This window comes from Centroberyx affinis, unplaced genomic scaffold (genome assembly GCF_046629955.1).
Source record: "Centroberyx affinis isolate AG114_WGS23_722 - 3 ecotype Tasmania unplaced genomic scaffold, CSIRO-AGI_Caff_v1 ptg003464l_1, whole genome shotgun sequence".
Taxonomy (NCBI): domain Eukaryota; kingdom Metazoa; phylum Chordata; class Actinopteri; order Beryciformes; family Berycidae; genus Centroberyx; species Centroberyx affinis.
In genome coordinates this window covers 67,451-95,450 of record NW_027281427.1, presented here as the reverse complement: position 1 = coordinate 95,450, position 28,000 = coordinate 67,451, and the positions used below count along the sequence as shown (strand labels likewise).

Genomic DNA, 28,000 nt, shown 5'->3' with positions numbered 1-28,000 from the left:
ACACAATGGTGGTTAACTTGCAGCAAGAAAAAGTAAAAAAAAAAATTCAAAACCATTAGAAATGATTCTTAACACACACAAAATAACCAATTTAATATAAAAGAAAGAAGTGTATTTGAAAGATTTTGAAACCATTCACATGAAACAAAATGACATTCATGTCATAAACAGTGTAGCAAATGTTACAGGAAGCTTCTTCATAAATTAAATCTTTTTTCTAAAAAGTTGTAAAAAAAACAAAAACAAAGTCTATGAACCCATAAAATTACATAAATGTATTAATCAATCCTCTATTAAAAAAAACATTCAGGCATGTGAGCATGGGGACGAACTTGACATTTAGTGCACTTAAGTTATTAAAAACCTTGTTCAGCTGTCAGTCCATATCGAACATTTTTCAGACACAAACCAACTGTGGTTTCTGGTTTGGAAGGTCGTCTAGAGACCCTGCACCTCCCACAGCAGGATCTCATTGTGAGCCACAGTGAAAAGGAGCTTCCCAGACGGAGAGAAGTGACAAGTCTGCAGGGAGTCGCTGTGGTGCAGGAAGTCCTGGAACCGGCCGCTGCTGGACCGGATCAACTTCAGCACTCGCTCTGAAGAAGAGACCAAACACTCTGATGAGAACCAATCACATTTAACAAAGGACTGTCCAGAGAAACTAACTACAAACATGTTCCAAGCTCATTAAATCTCATTAAAGTTACTCATTTATTGGCAAGCATATACTTTATACTGTATAACTGTTAGATTTAATGGTAAACAAAGAAGAGCAGAATGCACCTTTTGATCCCACAGCTATGAGATGAATGTCGGAGAGGCTGAAGCACGTGGCCCAGTGGGGAAGCGCAATCTTCTTTATTACCTGTAGCAGTGAAGGGCAGAGTGTGTAAGATGACACATGCATGTGGATATTCTGTCAACAGCAGCTGCTCTGTGTAGGTGTGAGACATCTTGGTAAAACGATAGAACAGGCAGGCAGGGGGAACGTCAGCTATGGCAGTGGTTCTCAACCTGGGGGTCAGGACACCCAAGGGGGTCGCTAGATAATTTTGGAGGGGTCGCAAGATGATTTATGGAACAGGAAAAAGCATATTTCTGCTATACAAAGTTTTTATCATGTCTATTTTTTCTGATTTTCGTCTAATTTTTGCTTTTTTCTTGTTAAATACTGACTAGTTTCAAGACTCTAGGCCTCCTCTGATAATCAAATGAAACAACCGGAAAAGGGAAAATCATCCTTTGGTTAAACTGTTCACCACTGCAGCCTATGACAGGAGGTTGTGAGTAGGCATTGCTTCCTTTTAAGGGCTCACAAGCAAAAAATGCTGATAACCTCTGAGCTGTGGTACCTGTTTTTTAGCCAGGCTGTAGTAGGACAGCTCTTTCTCCACTCCATAGCCGGTGTAGACCACCAGGCTGGGGTCGGCGGGACAGAAGGCAGCCAGGCTGGGAGGCGGGCCGTCATCCTCCTAATGTGGCAACACAAACAACCAGATGGTCAATGGTCAAATATTTAATCAATAATAACAAACTTTATTTCTATTGCACATTTCCAAAATCCATCTATAGTCATTACTGAGTACTACCAATTAAAACACAGATGGTACCTCAAAATAGGCAGGAGCAGGAAATGTCAGCCAGTCCAGGAGGTCACACTTATCCTTCAACCAATCAGCAGCCCACACACTGACGCGCCTGTCTGCACTGGCAGCCAACCACATCTCGTTTCCTTCCAGTCCAAATTCCTTGTACTAGGGAGGAGAATATAAAATAGCTTCAGACATAAATGTCATAAAATGACAAAAAAAAATGTCAGAAAATGTCATGAGAAGCAATGGAAGCATTTGAGAAAGCTCTTCAATTTTTTTTTCATTTCAATTCATATATGCACCCTTAGTATCACCTAATTTCCATAATTTTGTATTCATTCCGAGGAGGAGCAGAGGAGAGATGATGCAAGTAAATGTCACAGAATGTTTTTTCTATTTGGGTCTTGCAGAAAACAGCAGCACATGTACTGAAGAAGGTTGGAGACGTTTTATGGCATTTCAATTCCCCATTAAAATTACATGGGGTGGAAAGTGGAAGTGCATTTAAAGAGTTCATTTACAAAAAAATATACATGTGTATCCATTATGGAAGAAAGGCATTACCTGAAGTTCATTATTCAGTATCTCTAAAAATATAGCGGATATAAAGTAAAACATTTTTGTCTGGCTATTATTTTTTTAAAAAGTAAATGTCACTTTTTTCAGAGCCTCTCATTTGGAACAAAACTCAACATTTGCTAAAGTAATGATCTAAAGCTTTTACATCTGCCGTTCTCAACACTGTTGGGTAGGTTGTTTGGAATGAATAGAAGAAGAACTGAGTAGTTAGCATGAGCAGCGATAGCCACCATGACTGAACAGACAAAGAAAAGAGCGCCACCTACAGAAACTCAAACTTCATTAACAGAGAGGAAAAAGATGCTGCAGTCCCGCCCCCACACTGTTTGATTGACAGGCGATCTCTGGGAAGCGCAGTGCAGAAACTCCACAGCAATGATCGCTTAGCACAAAAAATAATTCTGACCTGTTTGCTCACACACTGGATGGTGGTGATCGGTGCCCCTTTGTGGTCCCTGATGACACGGACAGTCGTTCCGTTCACCGGGCTGCTGACCGCCACCAGGCCGTTCTGCCCCGCCGAGAGGATCACACGACCTGCAGGGGCCACAACTAGATAAACCTTACCAGCTTTAATGTAATGTGGTCCTTTAATGATCCCCGAAGGAGAAATTTTGAACCTGGGTCGTCCAGTAGAAGGGCGGTCTCCCTCCTCACTATGCAACCCTGCTGCTCCTTTGACCGTTCAACCATTATCATATTAACGTTCTGATATTAAAGGAAAAATCCACCCTAAAACACTTTTAAAAAAACAGCTATTGGCGATGTAGCTTGCATTTCTGGGACCATTTTGTCGTTTGGTGGTGTACTTTTTGGAGTTTGAGAGCAGAAAATTTTTCAGAGATCTAAAACATCAACAGTTAACATCGGGTTTTGGTGTCGGTCCCTCAGAATTAGACCCACCAATTTTAGACCCACCAATTTTCCCCGATGTTCAACAGTCATACAGGGAGAAATCCATCATAGAAGAGGCAGAGAGACCAATTTCTCCACTGACAACAGCCTCAATAGACCAGAATGCAATGCAGCCACAAGACATGTTCCATCTTGAGTAAGGGGCTCAGCTGCGATCATAAACACGCCCCAATGTTCACAAATTCATTGGCTAGATAGCTATATTTAAATGCCCAATGCCCAAGTTAATGCCCGGTCTTTGGGGGTTGTAAAAGGCATTCTGGGTAATGTAGGAAATCACTAGCTGAAGTAGACGAGGCATACTGAGGGAAAGTGGGTACATCAAAAAAATTAAATTACAGCACTTAATCACAACATAACTCCTGGAATGCACAATCACAAATTGATGACATATAACAGTGTAAGAGTAAGAGTATTTGAGTGTGGATTTTTCCTTTAAGTAGTATAATTACTGTAAACAGATACAAATTTCTCTGGACGGTTTGAGTGGACAGTGCTGTCCTCTCTCACCATTAGCAGAGTACTGGATGGCAGTGACAGCCACAGCGTGGGGGTTCAGCTTCATCTCCATCTCTGAGGAGGCAAGCCGGAAGATCCTCAGCGTCCCGTCGCTGTAGCCTGCTGCCACACAGGCACTGCCCTTAGAGGAGCTGAGGACGGGGCTCCAGCACACACAGCCGCAGCCCTGACCAACAGAGGACAGAGGAAGGATGTATTAAGTCATGGTGCACAGATTCCTTATTGAGTGTACCTATTTATGTCATCTTCCCACACACCGCCTCAGTTTTTACATCAGGGCCTCAGTTCCCCACTGAGGCCCTGATGTAAAATTCCATCACGGCACTTTCATGACCTAAACAAGTTATTCCTTCCGGGTTTGTTGATGTTGTTTTTTAGCCCAAAAATATTCTAAAAGGGGTAAACAGGCTGGCTTCCCCTACAGTTGGGCTTGCTGTGGAGAAAAACAGCTGGAAACCACCATCTAATGCAATAAAAGTGTGTGCAATACATTCTGCTAAAAATCCGATATTCCTGACTTTTCCTGTCTGAAGTACACCAATTCCATGATATTCAAGGTATTCCCTGACCAGTGGGAACCCTGTTCATAATGTTTTGCTGAGGATGGACCAGAGGTTAGAGAGGCTGTCTATAACTGAGAAGTCACAAATTCAGTCATCGAAGTTCCTCCTGTTTAAATTGGACTAAACTCCACTAGTCATGTTAAATCTTTCCCTAAAGGACTGATGTGTAGTCTTCACCTGACTGTATTCCCTCACCTGGTTGAGCACCTGGAACTGCACCACCAGCTCGTTGCTGGGGGCCGACCAGACCCTCACACTGCCGTCTTCCCCGCAGGTGGCGAAGTGGCTCTCATCCGGGCTGAACACCACGTCATTCACCTGGACAGCACAGAGGAACACACAAGTACCAAAGATGAAGCCAGTGTGTCCTTGCAGATGATGCCCAGCTTTATCTCCTGCTAAGATCAAAAAATCAATGCAATTTAAATAATTTCATGAACTTTCTTAATGATATAAATACTGGATGGCCCAAACCTCTCTCCAGATAAATGAGAAAAAAAATTGGATAAAGTCTTATTTGGACCCTCTGACTCCATCAAAATTATTGCAAATAACTTGGACGGCTTAGGCACTTGTGTTAAATTTTAGATCAAAAATCTTGGTGTGATAATAATAATAATCATAACTTGTATCGTCTGTATTGCACTCATCTAAAAGCACAGTTTAATAAATGTTTTGCAGGAAGGAATAAAATAGAGAATCATACTCTAAAGCAAGGAATCTCTGTATGTGTGTCCTTCGCATATCTCGAGAACCGTTCGTCCGATCTACTTCACACTTGGCGGGTGTATTGCTGGGGACCCAAGGACATGCAGTGTTGGATTGGACACAAGTTCAATATTAATAAACTTTGAATAAAACAAGTGAACAGCGCTCTGTGCAGCAGCGCAGCTCAAAGCAAGCGACTGATAGCCTACGCCTATTTTGAACGGGCACTGCACTAGTAGTAAAATAAATGAGGATATAAAAATAGATAGACACATTTAAGAGAAAAACAGGTTAAAAGAAAATAAATAGATCAAACAAATGAATGAATACATAAAATAAAATGAGAAAAATTAGATTAAACAACGATGATATGATCAAACAATCAACAAGACTGAAAGTGAGCCAGATCAAAAACAATTACAAGTCTATATAAATATATTTTAGGAAGTGATGTAAAAGATGATACTCCATTAGGTAGCCTTAGTTCCTCACACAATCCCATTTGATCTTTGAGTCAGACCTTTAGTTTGATAAACAAGTCAATTCAGTAGTGAAAGCCAGCTTTTTTTCCTGCTTAGAACCATCTCCAAAATCAAATGTTTTCCCTCGTTCCAATATCTGGGAAAGTCACTCATGCCTTCATCTCCTCCTGTCTGAATTTCTCTTGTAGACAGAGAGTCAGTCTGCCATCAGGCTTCTAACTGGCTCTGAGAAAAGGGACCACACCACCCCTATGCTGGCCTCTCTTCAATGGCTCCCACTGTGCTTCAGAATTGATTGTAAGATTCAACTGATTGTTTTTAAAGCTCTAAATGGGTCGGCCCCAAATTATATTATTGATCTCGTACGTTCCCATTAGGCCCCTAGAAAGCTTCAGTAATTGGTTAAGGGGCTCTTGGATGTTCTGTGGTTGAGGTTGGAGCTTAAGGGGGATTGCATCTTTATGGTTGCTGCCCCTTGACACAACAGCCTCCCGCATTATATCAGGTCTGCCCCCTCCATCGCCTTCAAAACTCATCTCAAAACTCATTTCTATTCTTTAGCCTTTGACTCCGTATGATCTGCCAGTGTGTGTCTGTGTCGATTTGTGCAGGGATTTTTGTACAGCACTTTGGTGATGATGGCTGTTTTAAAGGTGCTTTTTTAATTTAACTTGACCGTGTGATAAAGCTCACATTAATACCTTGGTCTTGTGTCCGCTGACGAGGCGGATGCTGCTGTTGTCCACCCAGTTGATGTACCACAGTGTGCCGGCTGTGGTGCCAACGATGCCCATGTCCATTGTGACATCAAAGGCTGCGCTGACCGTTGTCCCGTCCAGCATTATCTCCTGCTCCAGCACCACCAAGGCCCCACTGATGGACACACAGGAGACCAAAGAGAACAGACTAGTCATTACATGGAGACTCAGGATAAGGATAATACCTACTGTATTTAATATACAAGATACAAACAGGTAAACATTCCTGATGAGGGTGAGAGGATGCCATATTCAACATCCTTAACCAGTTCACATATAACACACCAAAACATATGCAGTTATTCCTCGTGTAGATTGGTGGTATATTTTTCTCTCTGACGTGTAGTGAGGTATTTTTTGCGCCTCACTACAAATGTCCACCAATCCATCAATCAGGCCCAGCAGGGAGTTAAAAAGCACCACAGAGTGTGCAATCATCTATAATTTTACACTTGCGTCCACGGCCCTTATGGTTAGGGTGGCCATCGACATCCTCCACCTTCAGCATTGGTCTTTATATATAACTGCTATAAATACTGACACATCAGATGAGATACCTGAAGAAAAGAAGCTATTGCACAGATGAGACAGCGGAAGGATGTTTACAGAGTATAAGCTGCAGACCTGTTCTCCATGATGGAGACCTCTCCCCCAGGCTTCATGCCCTGCACAGCTTCGATCCCCCACAGCCGCAACCAGCGGGTGTTGCTGCCTGTCAATAAACGGTTCCCTCGACACAGCAGCACACCTGCAGCAAGAAACCACATCAATCCATTTTCTATTTACAGAAATCCGAGACCAAAATGAGCCAAACAAACACTCAAAAAGGAAAGAATATTTTATGCTGTTTTACCAACTGAATTAAAAGCATCCCTTAAATCAATACAAACCACTGAAAGAAAATCATGCGTTGTGGACCAATAACACCATTTTTCTAAAAATATTTATTGACCAAACAGAAAATGACCAGATTCTAGACTCATTTGTACCAATCTCTCCCTCGTCAGCTTCCCAGGTCATGAAGCAGCGCTGTGTGTTGACGTCCCAGGCACAAACATGTCCCCGATTGGTGGCGGTGAACAGAATGGAGTTGGTGTGGTAGCATAGAGCCGTCAGCTCCACATCACCCACCTCCTCTGGTGTATTCACCCTCTGGACCTATAAGGGTGATGGATTGGTCAATGCTAATGTACCAATGCCAATACAATTAGAAGATTGATAAAATTCCATCAACTGACACCATTGCTACCCTCAACTATGTTTCCCTCACTGTAAAAAAAAGGTGACTGTATGCTAAATGAAGGCAATTCAAAAACACAAACTCAAAGTATTAAAATAAATAAAATAACATAATAACATAGAGTAAGACTTAAAATTCAGTAATTGCTGTAATTATTCTTGTAAACTTTGCTTCCCCATCAAAATGCCAATGGTGGTACTTTTAAAGAGGGTATTTGAAATACTCTACTCTGAAACCATTTCCCTGCAGTACATTGTTTGCCGTTTGCCAGGATTATCTGACGTCATCTGGAGCATTAGTATCTGCTAAAACATTGCATGTGTATAATTCTGCAAAATGTTTTTACAAGGAATTACTTATGTGGGCAAGTGTTTATTCTTTGCAAGCTGGCAGTACTAAATATGACATTACAAAAAATATGGTGTACCCAGTATTTTTTCAGTACACCATGCAACACTATTGAATTCTACTTACATTGTGACCATTGACCTACAATTCACTACTAAGTGAGTCCTCAAACGACTCATAAGTTCATCCATCTACGATTCAGTGAGTTTGAAGTGTACCTTGAGGTCCACATCCAGGCCATGGGTGTGGATGAGGCAGAAGAAAGCTCCTTGGCTGCCCACACAGGCCAGCTGGCTGGCCGCTGAGGGGCTGAAGGCTGCGTCGTGGATCGGCCCGGACACACTCACACTGGACAGCAGCTGGAAGGTCCTGCTGCTCCACAGTGCCACCTCGGGGTCAGAGAAGTCTCCTACAGGATGTTGGGAGGCGTCAGCGGTCAGTGTTGGAGGCATTCAATGGAGAACAGCAGTGACATTTGCTGTACTTTAAAGGAGTCAAGAGAACTCGAGTGAATTCTCATGACTGCGCTAATGCGTGGAAGTACGTATGAGAAAAGCGGTTTTGAGAATAAACAAAATTTAGCCCAATTGTTAGATCCTCAGGAACAGTTATTCCAGCTTTACTTTACTAACCAACAGAGAGGAAGAAGAGGTCGTCCCTGGAGAAGGCGAGGCTCTGCACCGTCCCCCTGTGGTAGGAGATGGTATTACGGCAGGCTCCATTCTGGACGTCCCATATGCAAATGAGGCTCCTGGTGCCACTACTGCCGCCTGCTGCTGATGCCACGGTCTGGAGGGGAGACAACACCGACACCGAGCGCCATTCATTTGAATTCATGATCACAGTGGACACAGGATGCAATGTTGGTCCATACAGCCAAGATTTATGACAGTTGCCTACCATGTCATGAATCTCAATGGTTTTAGCGGTTAGGATTTTTGAAGTCAGTTACTTCTAATCCAAACCCATTGTGAGTTAAAAATGAAAATAAATAAATAAATAAACAAATAACAACAAAAAGCAATTAAGCACTAATTTCCTATCAAATTTTGTCAAATATCGTGTATATTTTAATATATTTTCGTGTTTATTTCACAAAAAAAAAAAAATATTGTTAGAAAACATCAGCAGTGCTTTGTGTTGACTTTCAGAAGTATTTTACAAATTAGAGGCATTTTTACCACAGTAGACTCTCACTAGATGAAAGCTTCCCAACCCAATGTGGTTTGAAAAATCACCAAAGGGACCCAAAATCTTACAAGATTGTACTAAGGTAGATATACTGTATCTTATCCCTTCATTCATCATTACACTCACTAAACTCTTGAATGTGGAGCTGAGAGAGGTACCTGTGCATCGTTTGTGACTGCCAGAGTAGAGATCTCCTCAGTGTGGCCCAGCAAGTGTCTCTGATGTCCTGTGTGAAGATACTCCACCACCACCACACAGCCACAGGAGTAGGCAAATAATCCTGCAACAGAATTGAACGTCTGGATAAGCCAAAAGAAACAGATACTGCCTCTTTTGATGAACAGCTGAGATCAGAGATGCAGCTTTACCTCTGTCTGGGCCAAGGTTATTATAGTTTCAGGTTTTTAAGTTTAGTTTTTATTTCCATTTTAGTTTCAGCTTCTTATTCAGAGTGTTTAACAGTTTTAGTTTAGTTTGATGTTTTAGTCATAGTGTTGTAGTTAGTTTTGTTTCCGATGATAACCTTGGTCTGGGCTCCACACCATGTTGCTCCGCCCATTGCCATTGTAGCCAATCACTGCTTTCAGCCTCATGCCCTCCTCCCCTGGCTGGGGAGCTACAGCAGCCTGGATAGCAGATAAATATTAAGAGTGATCTTTCTAAAACACACAACAAACTAATTTATTATATAGGGTTATATAATATATCGATCTATATCATGCTCTTTACCTGATCAAGAGTGGAGGTCTTGAAACGTGGATTAAAGTGCCTGTAACAGTCTGGACGTATTGGCTTGTTCCGTTTCAACTCAACTAAATGTGCCATGAAAATTAAATTAAACAGAAATATCGTGCAAATTAATCACAAAATCTTCACAAATGGAGATATTGTCCATTCATTGTTAGTGCTGAATGGGGTATTTACCATCATCCACTTGACTGGTGTTCAGTGGAGAGGAGTTGGCCAGCTCTGTGACTTTGAGGAAGGAGATAGCAGTTCTGGAGTCAGGAGAAGCTGGCAGGGGGACGGGCGGGGACAACTGGGCATCGTCGCAAAGAGAGAGGGAGCCCAAAGCTGCAGGAGGGAGACAGGAGAGAGCAAAATATAACTGAGCAAGAAAACAAACCTTATCAGTAAGCCCCTGTGTCCACTGGACACCTCTATTTTTAGCTAGTAGCACTAAACGCATTCCTGATGGAAATGCTGCTCATGGCTCTTATTGTTGCCAAGCAACTAGTGAAAACCTGTTTGCGGCTTGGCCTTCTTTTGTTAAGAGCTGAAATATTTCCTCCTTGCCGGCAGGTGAAAAGAAACACGGAGAGAGACACGTGATCGCCTACACCCTCCCAGCCGACAGGAGGGTTGCACAACGACGGGACCGTGGAGCACATCAGGAACTGACAACATCAAATTGGGCAAAAAATAGAAAAAGAAAAAAAATTTGAAATATGTCAAACTTCTGCCGCTTGCCAGTCTAAGTGCTACAAAATATGCAAAGCTCTCAGTGCTTTAAAGAGAGCTTCCTGGTGGATATGTATCCTGTCTGCAGATTAGCCAGATCTGAAAGAATTATTTAATTGTGAGCATCATGAAGCAGTGTCTGAATGTAAACCTCCATAGCATTTGCCAACTCTTACTGTGCTTCCACATTGCGAGCAACATGATCAACAAGTCACTGGAAGTTCATTCATTTCCTAAATAGCTGAGTGACCAGGGAAACTTGGCCGATATGTGTATGGTCAACAAGCTTGTTGGCCAAGAAAAGTTGGCTTTGGCTGAACTTTCTGTGGTCATCAGCCATCAACAGCCACTCAGATTTCTGTGCTTCCTTGTTTCCCCACCGATGTGTCATTGTTTCTTGAACAATAGTTCTTCCTATCAAGTGAAAAATGGATGTGAGGTTGATTACAGCCGTTCAAAGCTTCCCAATTCTCAGTTCAGGAAAAAACATCTTAAAAATGATGCTTGGAGAATGGTTGCATCCATTGTTGGGTTTGACTGTTAGCTCTTCAGTAATTCTTAGGTTTTTTTCTGTATATTTCAATTAATGCTACCTAATTATCACTTGCTAGCTAGCGGTATTAACTCCCTGAAACAATGTAATGTTATGAAAGGCAATACCAAAGCAGCAAAAAATACATGATCTGTATAAATACATATCTAATTTTACTTGGGCATAACTGTTTGCATGAGAACACAGCTGCAATCGGAGCCTCGCTCACCGCCCACAATCGGTCAGATTAGAGCGACCCGTCATCCAAGTAGCTCACAGTGTGAACAAGCAGTTATTCAGTTTCCACGCATTTTCATATAGATAGCAATAGACGAGGTGTGCTGGTGGATTCAATAAAAGTGGAATAAATATCCTCACCGTCTTGGTCAACCCGGTCTATTGCGCTGATGTCCAGCTGTGGCGGCGGTGAGGAGGGGAGGGGCGCCGTCTGTCGAGGCATCCCACTGGACAGCAGCACTCCACTCACTTCAGCTTCTGGTTGAGCTGTCAGTGATACAGGAAAACAAAAGAACCAGCAAATCATTTATTAGTAATCAGACCACTTGTATCAGGTAACATTTTTGTCATTCAGACATTACTGTATGAAATCAATAAAGTGAATTTACCTGATTTGGGAGGCGAGACGTAGCTTACTTTGAGTGGTGAGCTGTGAGTGAAGACAAAACAGAGCACACTGGACATTAAGCACTGAAAACTAACATGTGTGACGAGGTGTAACACACACATCACATCAGAAGAATCAAACACGCAACAGGGATTAGTACCGGCTGTCACTCAGAGAGTCTGCAGGGTGTGCCAGGAAGTCCCAGAGGAATATAGCGTCTCCCACTGAGACCACGCCCAACTGGTCAGGGGTGAAGCTCACCTGGCGGATGGGCTCGCTGTGGCCTATGAACATCTGGTACAGACAGAGCATACAGTATGTTTAAACTTCTACCGACACCATCCCAGAAAAAACACAAACACTGCAGCCAGAACATGAATTCCAATACTAAAACTGCTGAAGACAACATACTTTCTGTGATAAATTTGTTCATATCACATATGAGTCATATGTTGCTCTAAGTTAAAGAGTGTGAAATTGCTGTCTTCACAAGATGTTCATTTCTCTGTTTGTATGTTATAATAAACAAGTTCTGTCTCAGAATATCTTGCATTGGGTTCAATCACAATATTGCCCAGATGCTTACGTGACTCATACTTGGCAAATACACAAGCTAGTGGGATTGACTTGACAGTGCTCATTCCAAAAGATACAAATGAATTCATTGTTTGTCTACCTGCGAGTTGACATCCAGCTGCATGTTGTAATCCCACACTTTCACAGCATTGTGTCCAGCTGTCAGCAGGAATTGAGTGTCCTCACTCACTGCCAGAGATGAACACTGGTGTTTGTGCACCTTGGACACCTGTTAGGAAGGTATACATTCAGCAACAACAAGCACTGTCGAAGTGGAACTCACAAAAAAGCTGTTTATAGAGAGTAACAAAATGCCCACAGAGCATTGTATCTGGTGGAGAAAGATAGCAGTTACAACTATGTCTGTATCATATATGACTTTTTAGAGTGGACTGAACATTCAAGTAATCCACTTTCACAATGTTGACTTCTACACTGTTACCTCTTGAATCCTTGACAAACCACAGACATCCACCAAACAGGAGGCATCACAGGCCTGATTTTTCACAGACAGGGACTCTGAGTTTTCAGTACTAGTAGTAATATTCATAGAGTGAGATTTTTTGCTACTTCAACACGATCAGCTAATGTGTTAAAGTTCAGCGGTGTTACCTCTCGGAGCAGACGGCCTGTCTTGGTGCTAACCCAGAGGATCTTGTTAGCAGAAGTGGCGACCAGCAGGTGTCCAGCGGAGGCCGCAGAGAAGCAGACCTTCAAGGCAGAGTCCAGACTGGTGCTCTCCACGTCCAAGATACTCACATCCACACGGAGTAACTAGAGAGGGACGAGGCAATGGGGACACATTGACAAAAGAACAACAACATGACAAAGCTCAGGCTCAGGTGACAGGGAATCTGCATTTGTGAATATACTTTAAAAGGGAGACTGTTTCAAACTGATTAGTTGGTCTTAGATCGTTTTCACACCTGCGCTTTTAGTCCGGTTAAATCGGACTCTGGTTCGTTTCCCCCCTTGGTGCGATTCGTTTGGGCAGGTGTGAACACAGTAATCGCACTCAGGTGCGGACCAAAACAACCGCACCGAGACCCTTTAGAGGAGGTGGTCTCAGTCCGGTCCCAAACGAACTCTTGAGCGGTTCGTTTGTGGTGGGAATATGATCCGACCTCGATCCGACCCAACTACCAGGTGTACTCAATTTACTCCGCAAGTTTAAGCTAAACGGCTCCTGTAGCCAGGTATAGCCAGGTGTAGCCAGTATAGCATTTTCAAGACGTGTCCTCGAAGTGCATTCGGATTTCTGCTGGTACAGTTTTGCCTGGTATATTGCCCAGATAATTACAACAGTTATGAGCAAATGCCAACTCTGCCGTTGTTTCATGTTGCATAGCAATGTGCACTAGTCCAGAACACAGGACCTTCTTCCTGTATTTACTTTCTTGCTCCCGCCCCAGACACATCTGACCAATAAGCAGAGTGAACGTTCTCACGTTGTTTGTAGTGATGCATTTTGGTTCGCTTGGATTTTTCTCTGTGTGAAAAGAAACCGAACCAAGGGGAAAACGCTACAAGTTTACAAACTCATCAACTGATTCGGACCAGAGCAAACAAACTATAGGTGTGAAAACGCCCTTATAAACATCTAAATGGGTGTGATTTGTGAATTACTTGTTCCTTGTGAAAACCCCCAGAGAGATCATTTCAACAAAGGGTGATAGCTGTCACCACCTGGTCATAACTCCAAGTCAAACCTTGTCTTAAATTAGCTGAGCTAGTACACACCAAAGGGCGTCATGCTGAAAGGTGACAGTGTGTATTATACCTCTTCCAGAGACCGTGCGTCAGCGATGGTGACAATGTACTCCGAGGGCCCGACAAAAGCCAGACAGCGGCTGTCACTGCTCAGTGTGAGAGCGTCTGGAGCGCGCTCAGTGCCTCGGGCCACCACATTACCTAACCAATCAGGGACAGAGAGAATCAAACAAACAGTGCAGCTCAATAGGCACTGCATGATATGCCAATTTATGGCTGCAATTCAAATTGTTCAGCAATACCAGCACTGGTTGAATACTGTCGAGGTGGAAAGCCTAGTTGGCTGAAGTCCACTCACTTAACATGGGCTGGCCTTAGCCAGTTAGTTAGCAAGTGAATCACAAACATCAAGTGTGTTTGTGCGTCAGTCAGTGTGTGTGTGTGTGTGTGTGTGTGTGTGTGTGTGTGTGTGTGTGTGTTTACATACACAGTACTCTGATCACATGGTGGTCCTCCTCAGAGGAGTTGTAGAGTGTAAGAGAGCCCAGGGAGCCAGCGCTGTACATGAACTCTCCATCTGGAGAGAAAGCAAGGCCCACCACTTCTCCTCTGTGCTGCCTTTAATATATATATAAATAAACACACATACATAGACACACAGACACAGACACACGTACACAGAAAACAGTCATTACTACCTCCTGGATGCTGCAAACAGTTGAAAATGAAGTAGTTAAAAAAAGAATTGGATTGATAGCTCTGTGTTCAAAAAAATACTGTAAATCACACCTCCACCTCAACTGTTTACAACATTTTTCCTTTCTAATGCTGAAAACAAAAGACAAAAACACACCTGAATTGGACTAAAGACTAAAGGACTTTTTTTCATAAGGTGAGGTCACTCTAAAAGTCCTTTAACACCAAAAATGGCATTATTTGTTCAATTAGAATTTGCAAATTAGAATTGCAGGGCCTACTGTCTTCTCTTCTCCTATGAAGGTTATGTGGCCAGTTGTCCAAAATCAATTTGCATGGATCAAAAGTGGGTAATCCTGTTTTATTCAGGAAAATGTAATAAATTTGAATGATTTTGCTATTCATGTTAAATTAAGTCTATTATCTACCACAGCAAATTCAATAGAGTGTACATCAGACCCAGATGCCAGCTCCCCCCCCCCTCCATACCATACAGCTTCCAGGTTTTATTGGACGTACTTGTGTTCAGCCAGCAGCTTGGCACTGGAGATGTCGAAGACCCTGACGATGCCAGAGCTGAAGCCGCAGGAGAAGACCTGCTGGCTGGGGTGGAAGGCCACAGAACAGGGGCTGTCCTCCGACATGAAGTCATACAACTGTGCACAGGAGACAACAGGAGGACGGGCATTCTGTTATACTGTATACATGCCAATTTTGAGAAAACAGAGATAATGGCAGTTTCTTCAATTTAAAAATAAATACTTGGGAGTTTTGGGCCAGATGGTAAAATCAGCGCATATTCCTGTAGCACTGATGACTGTTTCAATATTTTACTGTAACACATTTACTGAAAATCTGCAACACTGCATGCTGTGAATCAATATTGTGGTGCTGATTATGACTGAAATGAATGGAATCATTAAGACAACAGGGCACAGACCGGAAATTCACAGCAGTCACAGAGAGCAAATGGGGAGCAATTATGGGCTGCCAGGTCAGTTTCGCCAGCAAATGAGCAGTGTCTTAATAAATCTGTCACTCCATCATCTCTAGAGTATAATTATCTAACAGGGAAGCCATCAGAGAACACTACATTTAGAGGGCAGAGTGTCAAGGTCTGGACATTTTCTACAATGGAAGAGAGAACAAGTACAGATTGTGTACAGTCCCATGACAATGGCATAATTAATTAGCAGTTTATTTGAATGTGATCTCAGCCCTCTGGTTCCCTGTTTGATCTGCTGCCTTAATGTCTCCTATTGTAGTAAGGAGAATAATCTAAATTAATTTGCATACAAGATGAGGATTGTGGGAGTGTGAAAAATCTCAGCTACGATGTGAAGCTTTACAATTAAAGTTACATTTACACAATAATACAGCTTTTACTTGCTTGTACTAATTAGATTCTGAACATACTGTACATGATTTGTAGAACATGATTTTTACCACACTGTGATGAAGTTTGATAGCACATATGTATAGAGGAGTGAAGTGTGGTGATTGCACAGTGGTAAAGAGATGACACACAAGCCGGAAAAAAGTAAAATAACTAATAAATTATATCTTGCTGGACCCAAGCTACTTAGCTGGTTCAATCGACTAAAAGGAGGCGTCTCTTAGAAGGAATTATGAAAGGAATGAAATGACACCTATGAGCCCTATTGAAACATATTGAAAACTAAATACCAAAAATGTTAAAACGGTAGGATTCAGACATAATAAAAGGATAATAACAGTTGCTTGAAACATGTAGTTTTGTATTATATGTTATTGGTTGACCTGATGCAAGGAATCCATATTCCAGATGCGAACGGTGCCATCGCAGGAGGCTGTGGTGAGATGCCGCCGAATGCCGTCCACGCTGAAGCCGAGCACACTGTCTGTGTGCGACCGCATCAGCGTGCTGTAGCCCCGGCTGCTCACATCCAGGTAACCCAGGTTACCAGTGGAGGTGGCTGCCAGAACCTGCAGGCTGTCCGCCGACACCGACACCAGGCTCACAGGCCCCTCGTGTTCTGGAAAACAGTGACATGCGTCTGAGTAATCCTGCACATAGATGGAGGTCTGTGTGAGGGTGTGAGTGAGTGCATACATACAAACCTGCATGTATGGATATGTGCAAATGTGTGATATTATATAAAACCCTGACCAATATATTACGGATTTGCAGTTTCTGTGGTTGCATAATCCTTTAATGTGCACATAGTGAGTTTGGAATTATAAGGTTCTATTATCCACACATTCATGATCTTTGAATGTTACTTCATGCTAAATTGTGTGGTGTCTTTTTTTTACAGAACCTTTGGGGGTTAAATATTTAAAAAGATGGTTAGATACATAACAGTTTTTCCAGCTGGGAAAACAAATCTTCGATGCTCATATCTCAGAACTGCAATCCACCCAGATTGCACTTTATAATCTAAACATCTGATGGAAGTTAATTGATTTCAAATGAGACTATCTGTTGCTGCTGCATAATTCCGTTGCAGATGGATTATGTTGGATTTATTCTACTTAAGCATTGATTATACATCGGTAAATCAAAACAAATGCTTCATTTATAATAGCTGTCTGCAAAGTTTTCCTGATGAAAACATTTCATCAGTGAATCAAAATTGCAACAAAAAAAAATGTTGTAATACTACAATCGATAACCACAAATGAATTTCATCTCATTACCTTTGAGCCATGGTATCCTTGCATGGAGCTCTGCACAGTCTGCAGCAACATTCAGATTAAGTTGTGATTCCGGCGTGAAATGCCAGTGGATGAGCTTTGATCCCTTTCATGTGTGCATCCAACACTTTGATAGCTAGTCTGTGTTCAAACAGTCTCTGCACATCCAGATAAAATATTTTCATCAAACAAGCTTGGTAGTGGTGTGTCAGTTTTACTAGATCAGCAAGGACAGCTGAGCTATGTACCTGTACAGCCAATGATGTCACATTAAGTAACAGTGACCTTCATGAGGGCAAATACCATTCAATTTAAGAATTTAAAATGTTGATGGTTCTCAAAATTTTTCAGAGTTGAAAAAGAGAGAGATCCGCACACCAAATAGCTCCCGAATAAAGGACTTTTATTTTTGCGTGACGTTTCGAGCACAAGGCTCTTCTCTCTGGTGAGATGGTGTGCGGATCTCTCTTTTTTTCAACTCTGCAAGGTATTTTTTGATCCAGCACCCACCCTATTTGGTATTGGGATGTGCGTGTCTTTTTTACTATTTCTCAAAATTTTTCAGCCAGCCTGTGATCAAAACCGCTCTGATCACAGACATTTTCAGTGGCATTTCCCCTTAAAGTAAGATTGCCTCTGACATCTTTTTTTAATCTTAAGAGGAATCTCTAGATTCCCCAAATATTGATGTGATCGTTTGTGATGTGATGCGATCGTTGTGATGTGAACGTTTTTTTGAAAACCGTGGTCAGTATCAAAAAAGGCAGGGGAAAAAGTTATCTCCTGAAAACCTAGAAAGATATCATCTATGCACAAAGTCTTGATTTTATCCCTGCTTGTAGTGAAGGAGTGACAGGCAGCGTTAGTTTGCTGCTGCTAAATGTTATGCCGACTCTGTTGTCCCTACCAGCCTCCAGGAAGACGGCAGAGAAATCGAGGGGCCAGAGCCGCAGGAAGCCGTCCTCAGAGCCTGTGGCACAGAATGACGGCGACACACTGATGCTGTTGATGGCAATGCCTGGACCTGAGACCAACAGAAACACACACACGTCCAGAACTCTTGATAACGTCTTTACAGTTTATTTCATTTGTTTATGTGTGTGTTGATGCATGTCTCTGTGTTTTTAAATTTCTCTCTTTTCTTTGCTACTTTTCTTTGGTTTAAATCCATTCTACCCCATCCCTCCACTAGACCACTAACCAAGACTTTCTCTCTCTCAACTCATTTCAGACCCACCTGTGTTAAATGTCCATTTCTCCCTGCGGTGTGTGTGTTGTTGTTGTGCGGGCAGCAGCCTCCTGACATTTTTAATACCCACTCTGCTGTAGTCAATCTCCAGGATATGGCCACTCCGACTGCTGGCAAATCTATGGGAGCAGAGGAAAAAAGATTCAGAATAGATTCACACTTCTTCCAACAAAGTAAACCCTGATGGTTTCAGTGAGAGAAGGATGCACCCTGTAATCAGGTTGATTTGCTGACTCACAGTGTGCGATCATCAAGCTGCTGGTCGGCAGAGTTTCCCTCCTCGAAGGCCACATCGGTGAAGTCCAGAGAGTGATACTCGCCCAGGTTGACTGGACAGGAGCGCAGGCCTCCGTTCCGCACTCGCCACAGACGGACATTGTCGCGACCGCATGACACCATCCTGAAAATGGATACCAATACACACACACACACACACACACACACACACACACCACAAGTTTTAATAATCTATACCATCATTTATCCTCATTATAATTGAAGGCTGAAATAATGTGATATTAGCAAAATAAACTAAGATGGAACTTCAATAATCCCTGCTGGGAAGTTGAAGATAAAGATATAGTGTCTGTCATGCTAATATAATATAACTGCATATAATGCAGTATACACATCTTTGAATTTACAGCATATATGCAGTGTGAGCAAAATGTGCACCGTTGGCTCTGCACATTATTAAATACACAGAGCAGATGTGTAAGTGTCATCAACATTAGCCATTTACATTATCAGATCTACAGATGGAAGAACATACAGTATGAACAGAAATGTGTCCAGACGTGCATGTAAACTATTATATTAGCTATTCACATTATCATATCTACACAAAAATTACAAATAAAGAGCAAGGGAGGGTACCTTGTATCATCAAAGAAGGCAACCTTCAGGGTGTGGATGTCCACATCTGTGTGTGCTTTGGCTAAGACGGTCACCTCTCCTCCTTTACTGACATTTAAAGTGTTCCACACCACCACCATCTGTGAAAGGTTGAGTTAGGACACCAGAGAGACACAGTCAGCCCACAGCCTCACTGACTCACACACTCCAAATGGCAGAGATTAACCCATAGAACGCAATCAGCGGTGAAAATAACTATACCATAAGTAGCATAGCAATGGCCAATTTGAATGATAACTAGATCAGACAAGTGTTGACAGATTGTGTTGTTATAGCATCTTTCATCGTTCCATCAATACCCAAGGCTCTCTGATTCCTCTACAGATTTTGAATGCGGCTAGAGTGGATTGTTTTCATCCACACAATGTTAGGAAAACAGGCCCTCGAATTTCCACTATGAAAAATGAGTATTTGCGGTCCTTACCGTTTTACTGTGGCTGTCTTTGCCCACACCACAGAGAACACCACCGCTGAATGAAAAGCTTTGAGAGACAGAGAAGAAAAAAAAGACAAAATTAGTGAATGAGAGAGGTCAAAGCTGGCTTAGCTCTCAATATCTATAAAACAAAATGAACTGTGTGTTTGGCTGTGTGTATATGTGTGTGTGTAGTTGATCACCTCAGAGAAGACAATGAATGAGCATGAGTCCTGAACATGGCCAGGCAGTTTCCTTTATGGTAGTTCCACACTCGAACTACACTGTGGTTGCCAGTTTGTGCCGAGGCCAGCACAGTTGTGTTGCCATTGAATGCTAGTGCAGACACCTACAGTGAAAACACACATGAAAACAGACACTGGGGCTTGATATTAAATTTGCTGAAATACCAAACACAACGAGAAAAAACTAGGTTACTGCCAATAAACAAGATGTGCAGCTTCATTTGAAGGCAAAGAATTCTGTGCATCACCAGAATATCTTGTTTAGGAGGCTGCCAGAATCACGTTTCGCTCCGATAACAAAATTTTAAAATAAGCACCCGGGTGCAATTTTACAATAAATTGTGCCATCCTACACATTGAAAGGCATTTTGCTACAGGGTAAGCACAACACATCACATCACATATACTGTATACCTTATCAGTGTGTCCGATGAAGAATCTCTGCTGGCTAGAGGACATATTCATAGAGATGATGATGGCGTGACAGGGATACACCACTGCATCACCAGATTTGGTCCACAAGGCCTAGAGTGAAGAAAATTAAACTGTTAGACTTCTATCAACCTCCTTGCTATTTGTTAGGTGTATCTCTATTAGAACATACACATTTGGTGGTGGCTCCTCCAAAGCCGATGATTCGGTTGAGCCTGAGAATGGGGTCTGGAAGCAGCTTCTAACAAGGCAAATAGAAAACGCAAGTAAATGCAAAAATGTTGTAACATAAGCTCTTACACAAATTATGTCCCGACAACTGTTCTATCTCCCTCTGTTGTTCTCATCTCCTCTTACCTGCTGTTTGGTTTTCTTGGTTGACGACAGATGGACAGGGTGTGAAACTGCAGTGCACACAATCTAGAAATATAAAAAAGAACAACAGAATAACTGTAAAACACTGAACACTGTAAAAAGCCGCATTGAGTCAAGGACATACTTGAGCACAACATTGACACTGAAGCACAATACTGAACATGGTATGCAAAAAGAGCGTAAAGTAGTGTAGAATGGATTTCCTTATGCCATTAAGTGTGGTTGAGTGAGTGTGTAATATCTAGCATTGAAATGCAAGCAGTGTAAAATCCAGTCAGGATGAAACTTCACCTCGTCTTCCTCACTTCCCTCCCTGTGGCTGCTGAGGTCATCCTCCGGGTGCACGTACACGTGTACACCTCCGTCATCAGCACCGCAGGGCGGCCTGGATGTCAATCGGTGTGAAGCGGAGCCTGCTGACTCCCGCTGGTGTTGGTCATCACTGTGGCAAGGCCAGTCCTCGTTGGAGGCTTTTCCATTCTGGATGGTGGAGACTACACCCAGCGCGGGTATGTTGGTCACCAGCGGGGTTCGACTCCTCGGGAGCTGAGGGCACAGAACAGCATGTCGGGTAAAACTGAGAGAAGCAGAGCAGCCTGCAACAGAAAACTCTAGCATACACCCTCTGTCATACTTTTACAGACAAAATCGTGCTCACTGAAATCGCAGAGGCTCCATATAAGATGCTAAATGTACAAAGTTAGCAGTTCTAGGGTAAACATCAGACTTACTGATTTTGGGGTGGTGATCTGCTGGATGAGGGACACACGGTCCTGCACTGGTTTGCTGATGTTGACACAGCGAGGCTCCTCTCTCATGGGGATTTTTTGGGTTGGGACACACCCTGGGAAAGACAAACAGTATATACAGTACCAGGATCAGGATTAACTCATTAGTTCATATGAAGTGATTGGTAATTTTTAAGAGTTCCAATTGGCTCTCATTCATTTATTTTGATAAAGAATAATCTAAAAAAAAGGTATGAATGGTATTAAAAAATGTATACAAGCATAACATAGGCCAAAGTGTATGACAAAATAAAAGTTGGTAAAAAATTGGAACTTCTAGTACAAAGTAGAGATGGAGCACATGTAAATGAGCACTGACTTCAACACTACTTCAATAAAATATATAGTCTATTTGTGGGAGAATATACCTTTAAAAATATGAATAGCGTAAACGCACTGAAGAGCAAGCTCACTGAACATTCTGTAATTCATGTGTACAGGAAAATTATTAGCAATATATGTAAAATATATTAAAAAGGTATTGAGGAGAGAAATCATAGCACATGTCCCACAAGAATCTGCACAGTTTAAAGTATGATGATGAGGTTGGGTGAGCAGTGTGTTATTTCACGTACCAGACACAGGGTTGGGACAGTCTTTCTGAATGGAGTCAAAAGGTAGCTTTGCTCCTTCTGAGGGAAACCTGTTGGAAAGGGACAATAATAATGTTTATAATAATAATAATAGTAAGTGTAATTGTGTGACACAGTAGTTACCTGCAGTGTTTCAAATCACTAATGTAGGCTGTAGATGTGGAAAATGACATACCAACAACAGGTATTTTCAGCCAGTGAATCTGATTGGTCAAAAGCATTTTCTAACTGTGCGTAGGATCCATACTAAAAGTGTACGTACGCACAAAAGCCGAAAATGGTGTGTGCCAAAAAAAACACAGACTTATAAAACCGTGCGTACGCACACCTGCAGGCAATTTTCCCTTTATAAATCACAGTCCACCTGGAAATGTGCACATGTGGATCAGCCTCATATCCTGCCCTCTACACGCCCAAATTCAACCATAAATGGTCAATGCAAAGCACCACATGAATGTTGATGCATATAAATGAGCCTGCTGTTACGGTGAATCATGGCAACTACTGAGAGGAAGACGAAGAAAAGGAATTTTTCTGACACAGAAATCGAGGTGCTTGTGGGTGAGGTGGAGGTCAGAAAGCACATATTGTTTGGTAGCCACAGCAGCGGGGTCACAAATAAAAGAAAATGCAGCGAGTGGCAACACGTTGCTGCTGCAGTTAATGCAGTGAGTGCGACAGACAGGACAGTACCAGAAATAAAAAAAAAAAGTGGTCAGATCTGAAGTTGGAGGCAAAAAAAGAATTCCCACCCTGGGATGTCATTTGAAGATGGAAGTTTGATAGGTGAACACAATTTTTTTATTTATGTCGGTTTTGTTATGGTGAACTTGGCCTGCATTATGATTAGGACTGATAATGAGGATAATATGGTGTGTAACCATTGTGCGAGAGCTGTCACTGGCTTAATTTCCAGACTTTGCTAATTTACACAATCCATGTGCAGGTGGTGAAGATGTGCCGGGTGAGGTGGCTGGAGAAGGCAGAGTGTGTGTGGCAGCCACCGCAGTGTCTCCAGTGCGCTCTGTGAGCCTGACAGCACAGTCGTGTTTACTGCAGCGATTTTACACACAAAAACTATATAACAACTAAAATCGTACTTGGTGATATGCACAGTATTAGAAGATATTATTAAGAACTATTGACGCTCTGTTCTGCAATTCTTTAATGCTATTTGATATAATCTTGGATTTCTACAACCGATGATGATAAGTTCATCAGTTAGTTACCATACAGTCCAGCCCTCTCCTCTGCGCTCTGGGGGTGGGGAATGTGATGGTGAGAAACCGCTGATGAAATATTGAGCAGACTTTGATTTAAGATTTGAGCTGGCTTATATCTTTTCAAATTGAAAGGTGCTTATGGAATAGTTATGGCTCACTACAAGCGCACGTACAAATAACACTGCTGGTTTGAATGTTTATGATAACGTGGATCTATAATTAACGTTTGATATTAAGTGAAATTAAATGTGTGAGAGGCATCATTATGCAATCTGGCTTAAATTCACCACCTCACCATCTGCGTCGCCAATTTCCCCTGTCTCCAAAATATTCGTACGCATGGGTCAGAGTTTACGTACAGGTGCGCACATTCTCCCGTCAAGTTTGTTTTTATAGATCACAACTTTTGCGTGCGAAGTGGCGTACGCCTCTTTCAGGCCCCGTTTTGTGCGTACGCAACGGTTATAAATGAGACCCCTGGTAATTACTATATATGCTTTATTGGTTGCTATGCCAACTCTTGTGGTAACCAGGGAGCTAGTAGGCAATCTTTCATGGTTTCTCCTGTGGTTTTTTTTAATTCTGATGTATCGATACATTCTACTCAACTATATATCGCATATCTGTATACTCTACTCTGAATAACAGAAAAGTTACACTGCATTACTGTCATACCCATAATCAGGGTAAAGAACACCGCTGCCTTCTTAGGTATAACTGCAATATTTAAAAGGAAAAATCCACCCTCGGATACTCTTACACTGTTACATATCATCAATTTGTGATATACATATTATGTTGTGATGAGGTGTTGTAATGTTTTTGGTGTACCCATTTTCCTTTAACCGGCCTCATATACATCTACTTCAGTGATTTCCTACATTTCCCAGAATGCCTTTTGACAACCCCCAGAGAATGGGCGTGAACTTGCTGCTGTGGGTTATACATGCAGGTAGAGAGAGCAATAGCAATAGCGATAATGACAGTGGAGCTATTGAGGCTAATGTCAGTGTAGAAAATTGGAATCTGCCTCTTTTATAATGGATTTTTCCCTGTATGACTGTTGAACATCGGTGAGTCTAGAAAGAAGCCTTTGTTCTTGTTGTTTCTGAGGGACTGACACCTAAACCAGATATTTACCACTGATGTTTTAGATGGCTGAAAACATTTCTGCTATCAAACTCCATTGTAGCTGTGCTGGAAATATCTCAAAGTAGCACCAAGCCAGCCACTTCTGGTGGCCAGTTATCCATGGGAATGAGAGAAATACACCACTAAACCACAAAATGTTTCCAAAAATGCAACGTACATCACCAAGAGCTCTTTTTTTTAACAGTGTTACAATGTTTTAGGATGGATTTTTCCTTTAGCACTATGCTGATTCTGTTCCCAGGTCAGGTCACCCCACCTGATGTAATCGTAGAGGTCGTGCCAGCAGGTTCCCTTGGCCACGGGGAAGGACATGTCCCGGGGCATGGGACCTGTACCCTGAGAGGAGGCCAGGCCCATCAGCTTGGCTTCACTGAAGGACACTCCTGTTGAAAGAGAGAGGACAGGAGCAGGAGATGAAAATAACTTTTGAGAGGGAAAGAGGAAAAAAACCCACTTTAATTCAAAAAGAGATAACAAACCTTGGCCTAATGAGCAACTGTACCAGTCCAGCATGCACAAAGAGGACAGTATACTCAGAAATCTGAGGACACACCTGGGTGAAATGAGTCTGCCCTCATGGTACTGACATCCTGAATGGCTCGTTACGTAAATGTGTTTTCTTTCTATTGAAAGATATTGAGTGCTCTCAAATGACATGAAAAAATAAAATATAAAAGAAGGTTAGCCCTTTTCTAACTACTGAGATTAAACATTCTGTGAAACAAATCAATTTTGTTCAAGAAATTCAAATGTTTTCCAAAGAAAAGCAGTAGTTTGGTCCTTCAATTATTGAATGGTTTGAATAAATAGAGGGGTATGATTGACAGGCACTCCTTAGAGCTCCAATAATGGCGCTATTTACTCAATTTCATGAAATTGAAAAGCCCTGTCTTATGTTTTTCTCTCTCACACACTGGAGTGCTTTTTTAAAGGACAGCACTGGTACAATTTTGATTTTGGCTCATTACCAACATCGCCTCAAACAAGTAGAAAACCACTGGTGACTTTCACAAACACACACACACAATTTACATCTTCCCTCTGTGTCCCCAGCCACGTGGTACAAGTCACTGGCTCCAATATATTTCAAACAGCATCAAACACAGCTTCACAAAGGGTGGAGAGACAGCGCCAGTATTGGACGACAGTGTTTATAGCCTTGGTCACAGTTTGGTTGGAGCTAGTCTCACCAGGATCTAGCAGCAGGTCACTGGTGAACATGTTTTTCACCGCCATGTTGGCACAAAGCTTGACGCTCTTCAGGTGACTGTGGCAGCGGCTGAGGTAGACAGAGAGGGTGTACTGCAGATCCATCATCAGACAGGTCCAACGCACCATAGAGGGGGCTGGACCCACCAGATCTGCTCCCACAAACATAAATAGTATCAGAACAGTACCAAGAGATGCAAGATTATTTGGATATAAGTTCTACTTGACTATCTTTACATTAGCTGAACAATTATATACCCACAAATCAATTTGGGCTCATGAATAACAAGGAAGTGTATGTTTTACCATGTCTGGCTGACTTGGCTGTGCTTTCATAGACAGAATCCTTCGCAGCTCCGCACAGGAAAGGAAACTGCAGCCACGTGGCTGTGGACTTGAACTCCTTGAACATGTTGGAAAAGGAGATACGGACCACTTGACCCTCCTGCACAGCACAACACAGAGAGAGAAAGATAAAATGTAGCTTACAATCTAGAAAATACCTCTTTACTTTTTAAATCAGACTTAGAGCTCTAACTATATGGCATTCATAATTATAATAGATTGGACTGTTAAAAACATTCCCTGACTAAGCCTATTTCTGGGGTTTTGTTTTGATTATCTGTTAACATGTCAACATCTATCTTATTGTGCGTAAAATTATCCCTTTCATGTACAAATTAGGACCTCAAGAAAGGGACTTAAAATGTTTGAACATATTTCAGTGGTACTGTTTAATTTGACTAATTGTAGACTAATTGCTCCCTGTGCTGAATTTCAATCAGATTAAAATTAATTGAAATTAATTAATTAATTAAAGAGACGCACTTTGAAATGGCAAAATTACATAAAAAGCTAATAAGGCAGAGCTTTGGATGAGACTACTGGTGGATTAAAAACAAATTAACTCCTGTGACATAACATGAGTGGCACCACAAGAAGTTAGCAACTTGGTCAAAAAAATATGTTAGCTTCATTATCCAGGCTACTTAGTAATGAAATCATGAGTCTAAGACACTTAGATTAATTTCCTTAAAATAAAAACAATGACATTTCTACCCAGTGACTAGTGCATAAAGTAACGTTTTTGACATCAGTTGAGATTGCAGCACAGGAACCATCTATTGGACTAACTATTGGACAGGGGGAAGCATGTGGGAAAGGCCAATTTGAGCAGGATACATCAAAGCTAATAATCCTAAAGAGCTGTCATTTTACTAACCGCTACCACTGAAAGGCATTAGCACCCAGCTGCCGCAGATGCCATTCCCTTATTAGAATGAAAATGGTTTAGCTGCCTTTCTAACCAATTCGGTTACGGATTCTTTTAACTAGGGCAATCAACTGCATGTTTTTTAGTGATATTTCCTGGATGTCTGTACCATACTCTTAACTACTGTGAGAGACATCTGATTAATATCCTCTAGAATTTGAATGCCACAGCCAGGATCACTGTGATGCACTCCAAGGTCTAACCCATCTCACTTCATTATCATCACGACAGCAACCGGAAAGAAATTCCATTCAGTTTTTGTATTTCAAACATGTTTGGCATGTCAGGGACTGGGCTCAATGGCAGAAGCAGCAACCCAATTAATGACCACTTAACCAACACCGCTGAAAAAAAAGCATACCATGGGTTTTATTACACAAATACATAGTGTGCCAGGGTTTATCAAATCAGACCAGGTCCACATCAGTACCTCTGCAGCAACATCAAGGTGGACCACAAAGTATTTGCCAGGAGTGGGTCTGAAGAGGAGGTAGAAATGTCGCCCTGTTAGTCCCAGGGAATGATTACTGCTTTTGGGTACAAGGATGTAGTTGCTGGCTGGAACAGGCCCCCTGATCCGGAACACTGAACACTTCAGTGTCTTGTCCTGGTGGGATACATGGAGAGTGGAGATAACGAAAAAATGCTCTTTAATTGGTCTGAATGTTTTTTAATATTGTTTAAATGCCACAATTTGCAAGTTACCGTGTATGTTGACACATCCCCCTCTTTTGTTGACTTTTTCCAATCTTCAACTCTCACATGTTTGAATATGTTGACATATGGATGCTGCCAAACTGCAAAGATACAGGGTTCAGCAGATGGTTATGGTAACAACTAGGACTTTCACTGTTGGTAAACACAGCTAGCTTTGCTAAAGTAGGTCTAACTTCATTGCTGTATAATTTGGTGTGTCATTAACCAAGCAACTTTAACGTTAATGTTACCTCTGGAGGCCAT

At 42.0% G+C, this 28,000-nt stretch overlaps 1 protein-coding gene across 1 annotated transcript; it reads right to left on the bottom strand.

Moving 5' to 3' along the window:
* Window positions 1-197: 197 nt before the first annotated feature.
* Window positions 198-28,000, bottom strand: wdr90 (WD repeat domain 90). The gene is made up of 42 exons (XM_071539506.1): window positions 27,988-28,000; window positions 27,746-27,837; window positions 27,471-27,647; window positions 26,074-26,212; window positions 25,749-25,919; window positions 24,815-24,941; window positions 22,166-22,233; window positions 21,582-21,646; window positions 21,094-21,348; window positions 20,600-20,665; window positions 20,410-20,520; window positions 19,954-20,099; window positions 19,760-19,817; window positions 19,297-19,415; window positions 18,659-18,820; window positions 18,409-18,539; window positions 18,079-18,195; window positions 16,275-16,510; window positions 15,015-15,151; window positions 14,287-14,417; window positions 13,870-14,000; window positions 12,702-12,863; window positions 12,190-12,318; window positions 11,674-11,807; window positions 11,515-11,555; window positions 11,267-11,380; window positions 9,820-9,969; window positions 9,625-9,707; window positions 9,419-9,521; window positions 9,054-9,175; window positions 8,337-8,493; window positions 7,923-8,113; window positions 7,106-7,274; window positions 6,741-6,864; window positions 6,060-6,231; window positions 4,364-4,486; window positions 3,597-3,771; window positions 2,578-2,708; window positions 1,611-1,754; window positions 1,353-1,469; window positions 784-865; window positions 198-596 (listed from the first exon to the last, which is right to left on the bottom strand). The coding sequence occupies exons 1-42, from the start codon at window positions 27,998-28,000 to the stop codon at window positions 439-441; spliced, it is 5,433 nt and encodes a 1,810-aa protein (XP_071395607.1). The 3' UTR covers window positions 198-438.

Bases quoted from the DNA above. Each gene is read 5' to 3' on its own strand.
- wdr90 (XM_071539506.1), bottom strand. The intron at 9,708-9,819 runs GTAAATACCCCA...TGGCACATTTAG, and splicing joins CACCAGTCAAGTGGATGATG to TTGAGTTGAAACGGAACAAG. The intron at 3,772-4,363 runs GTGAGGGAATAC...TCTGTTGGTCAG, and splicing joins AGTTCCAGGTGCTCAACCAG to GGCTGCGGCTGTGTGTGCTG.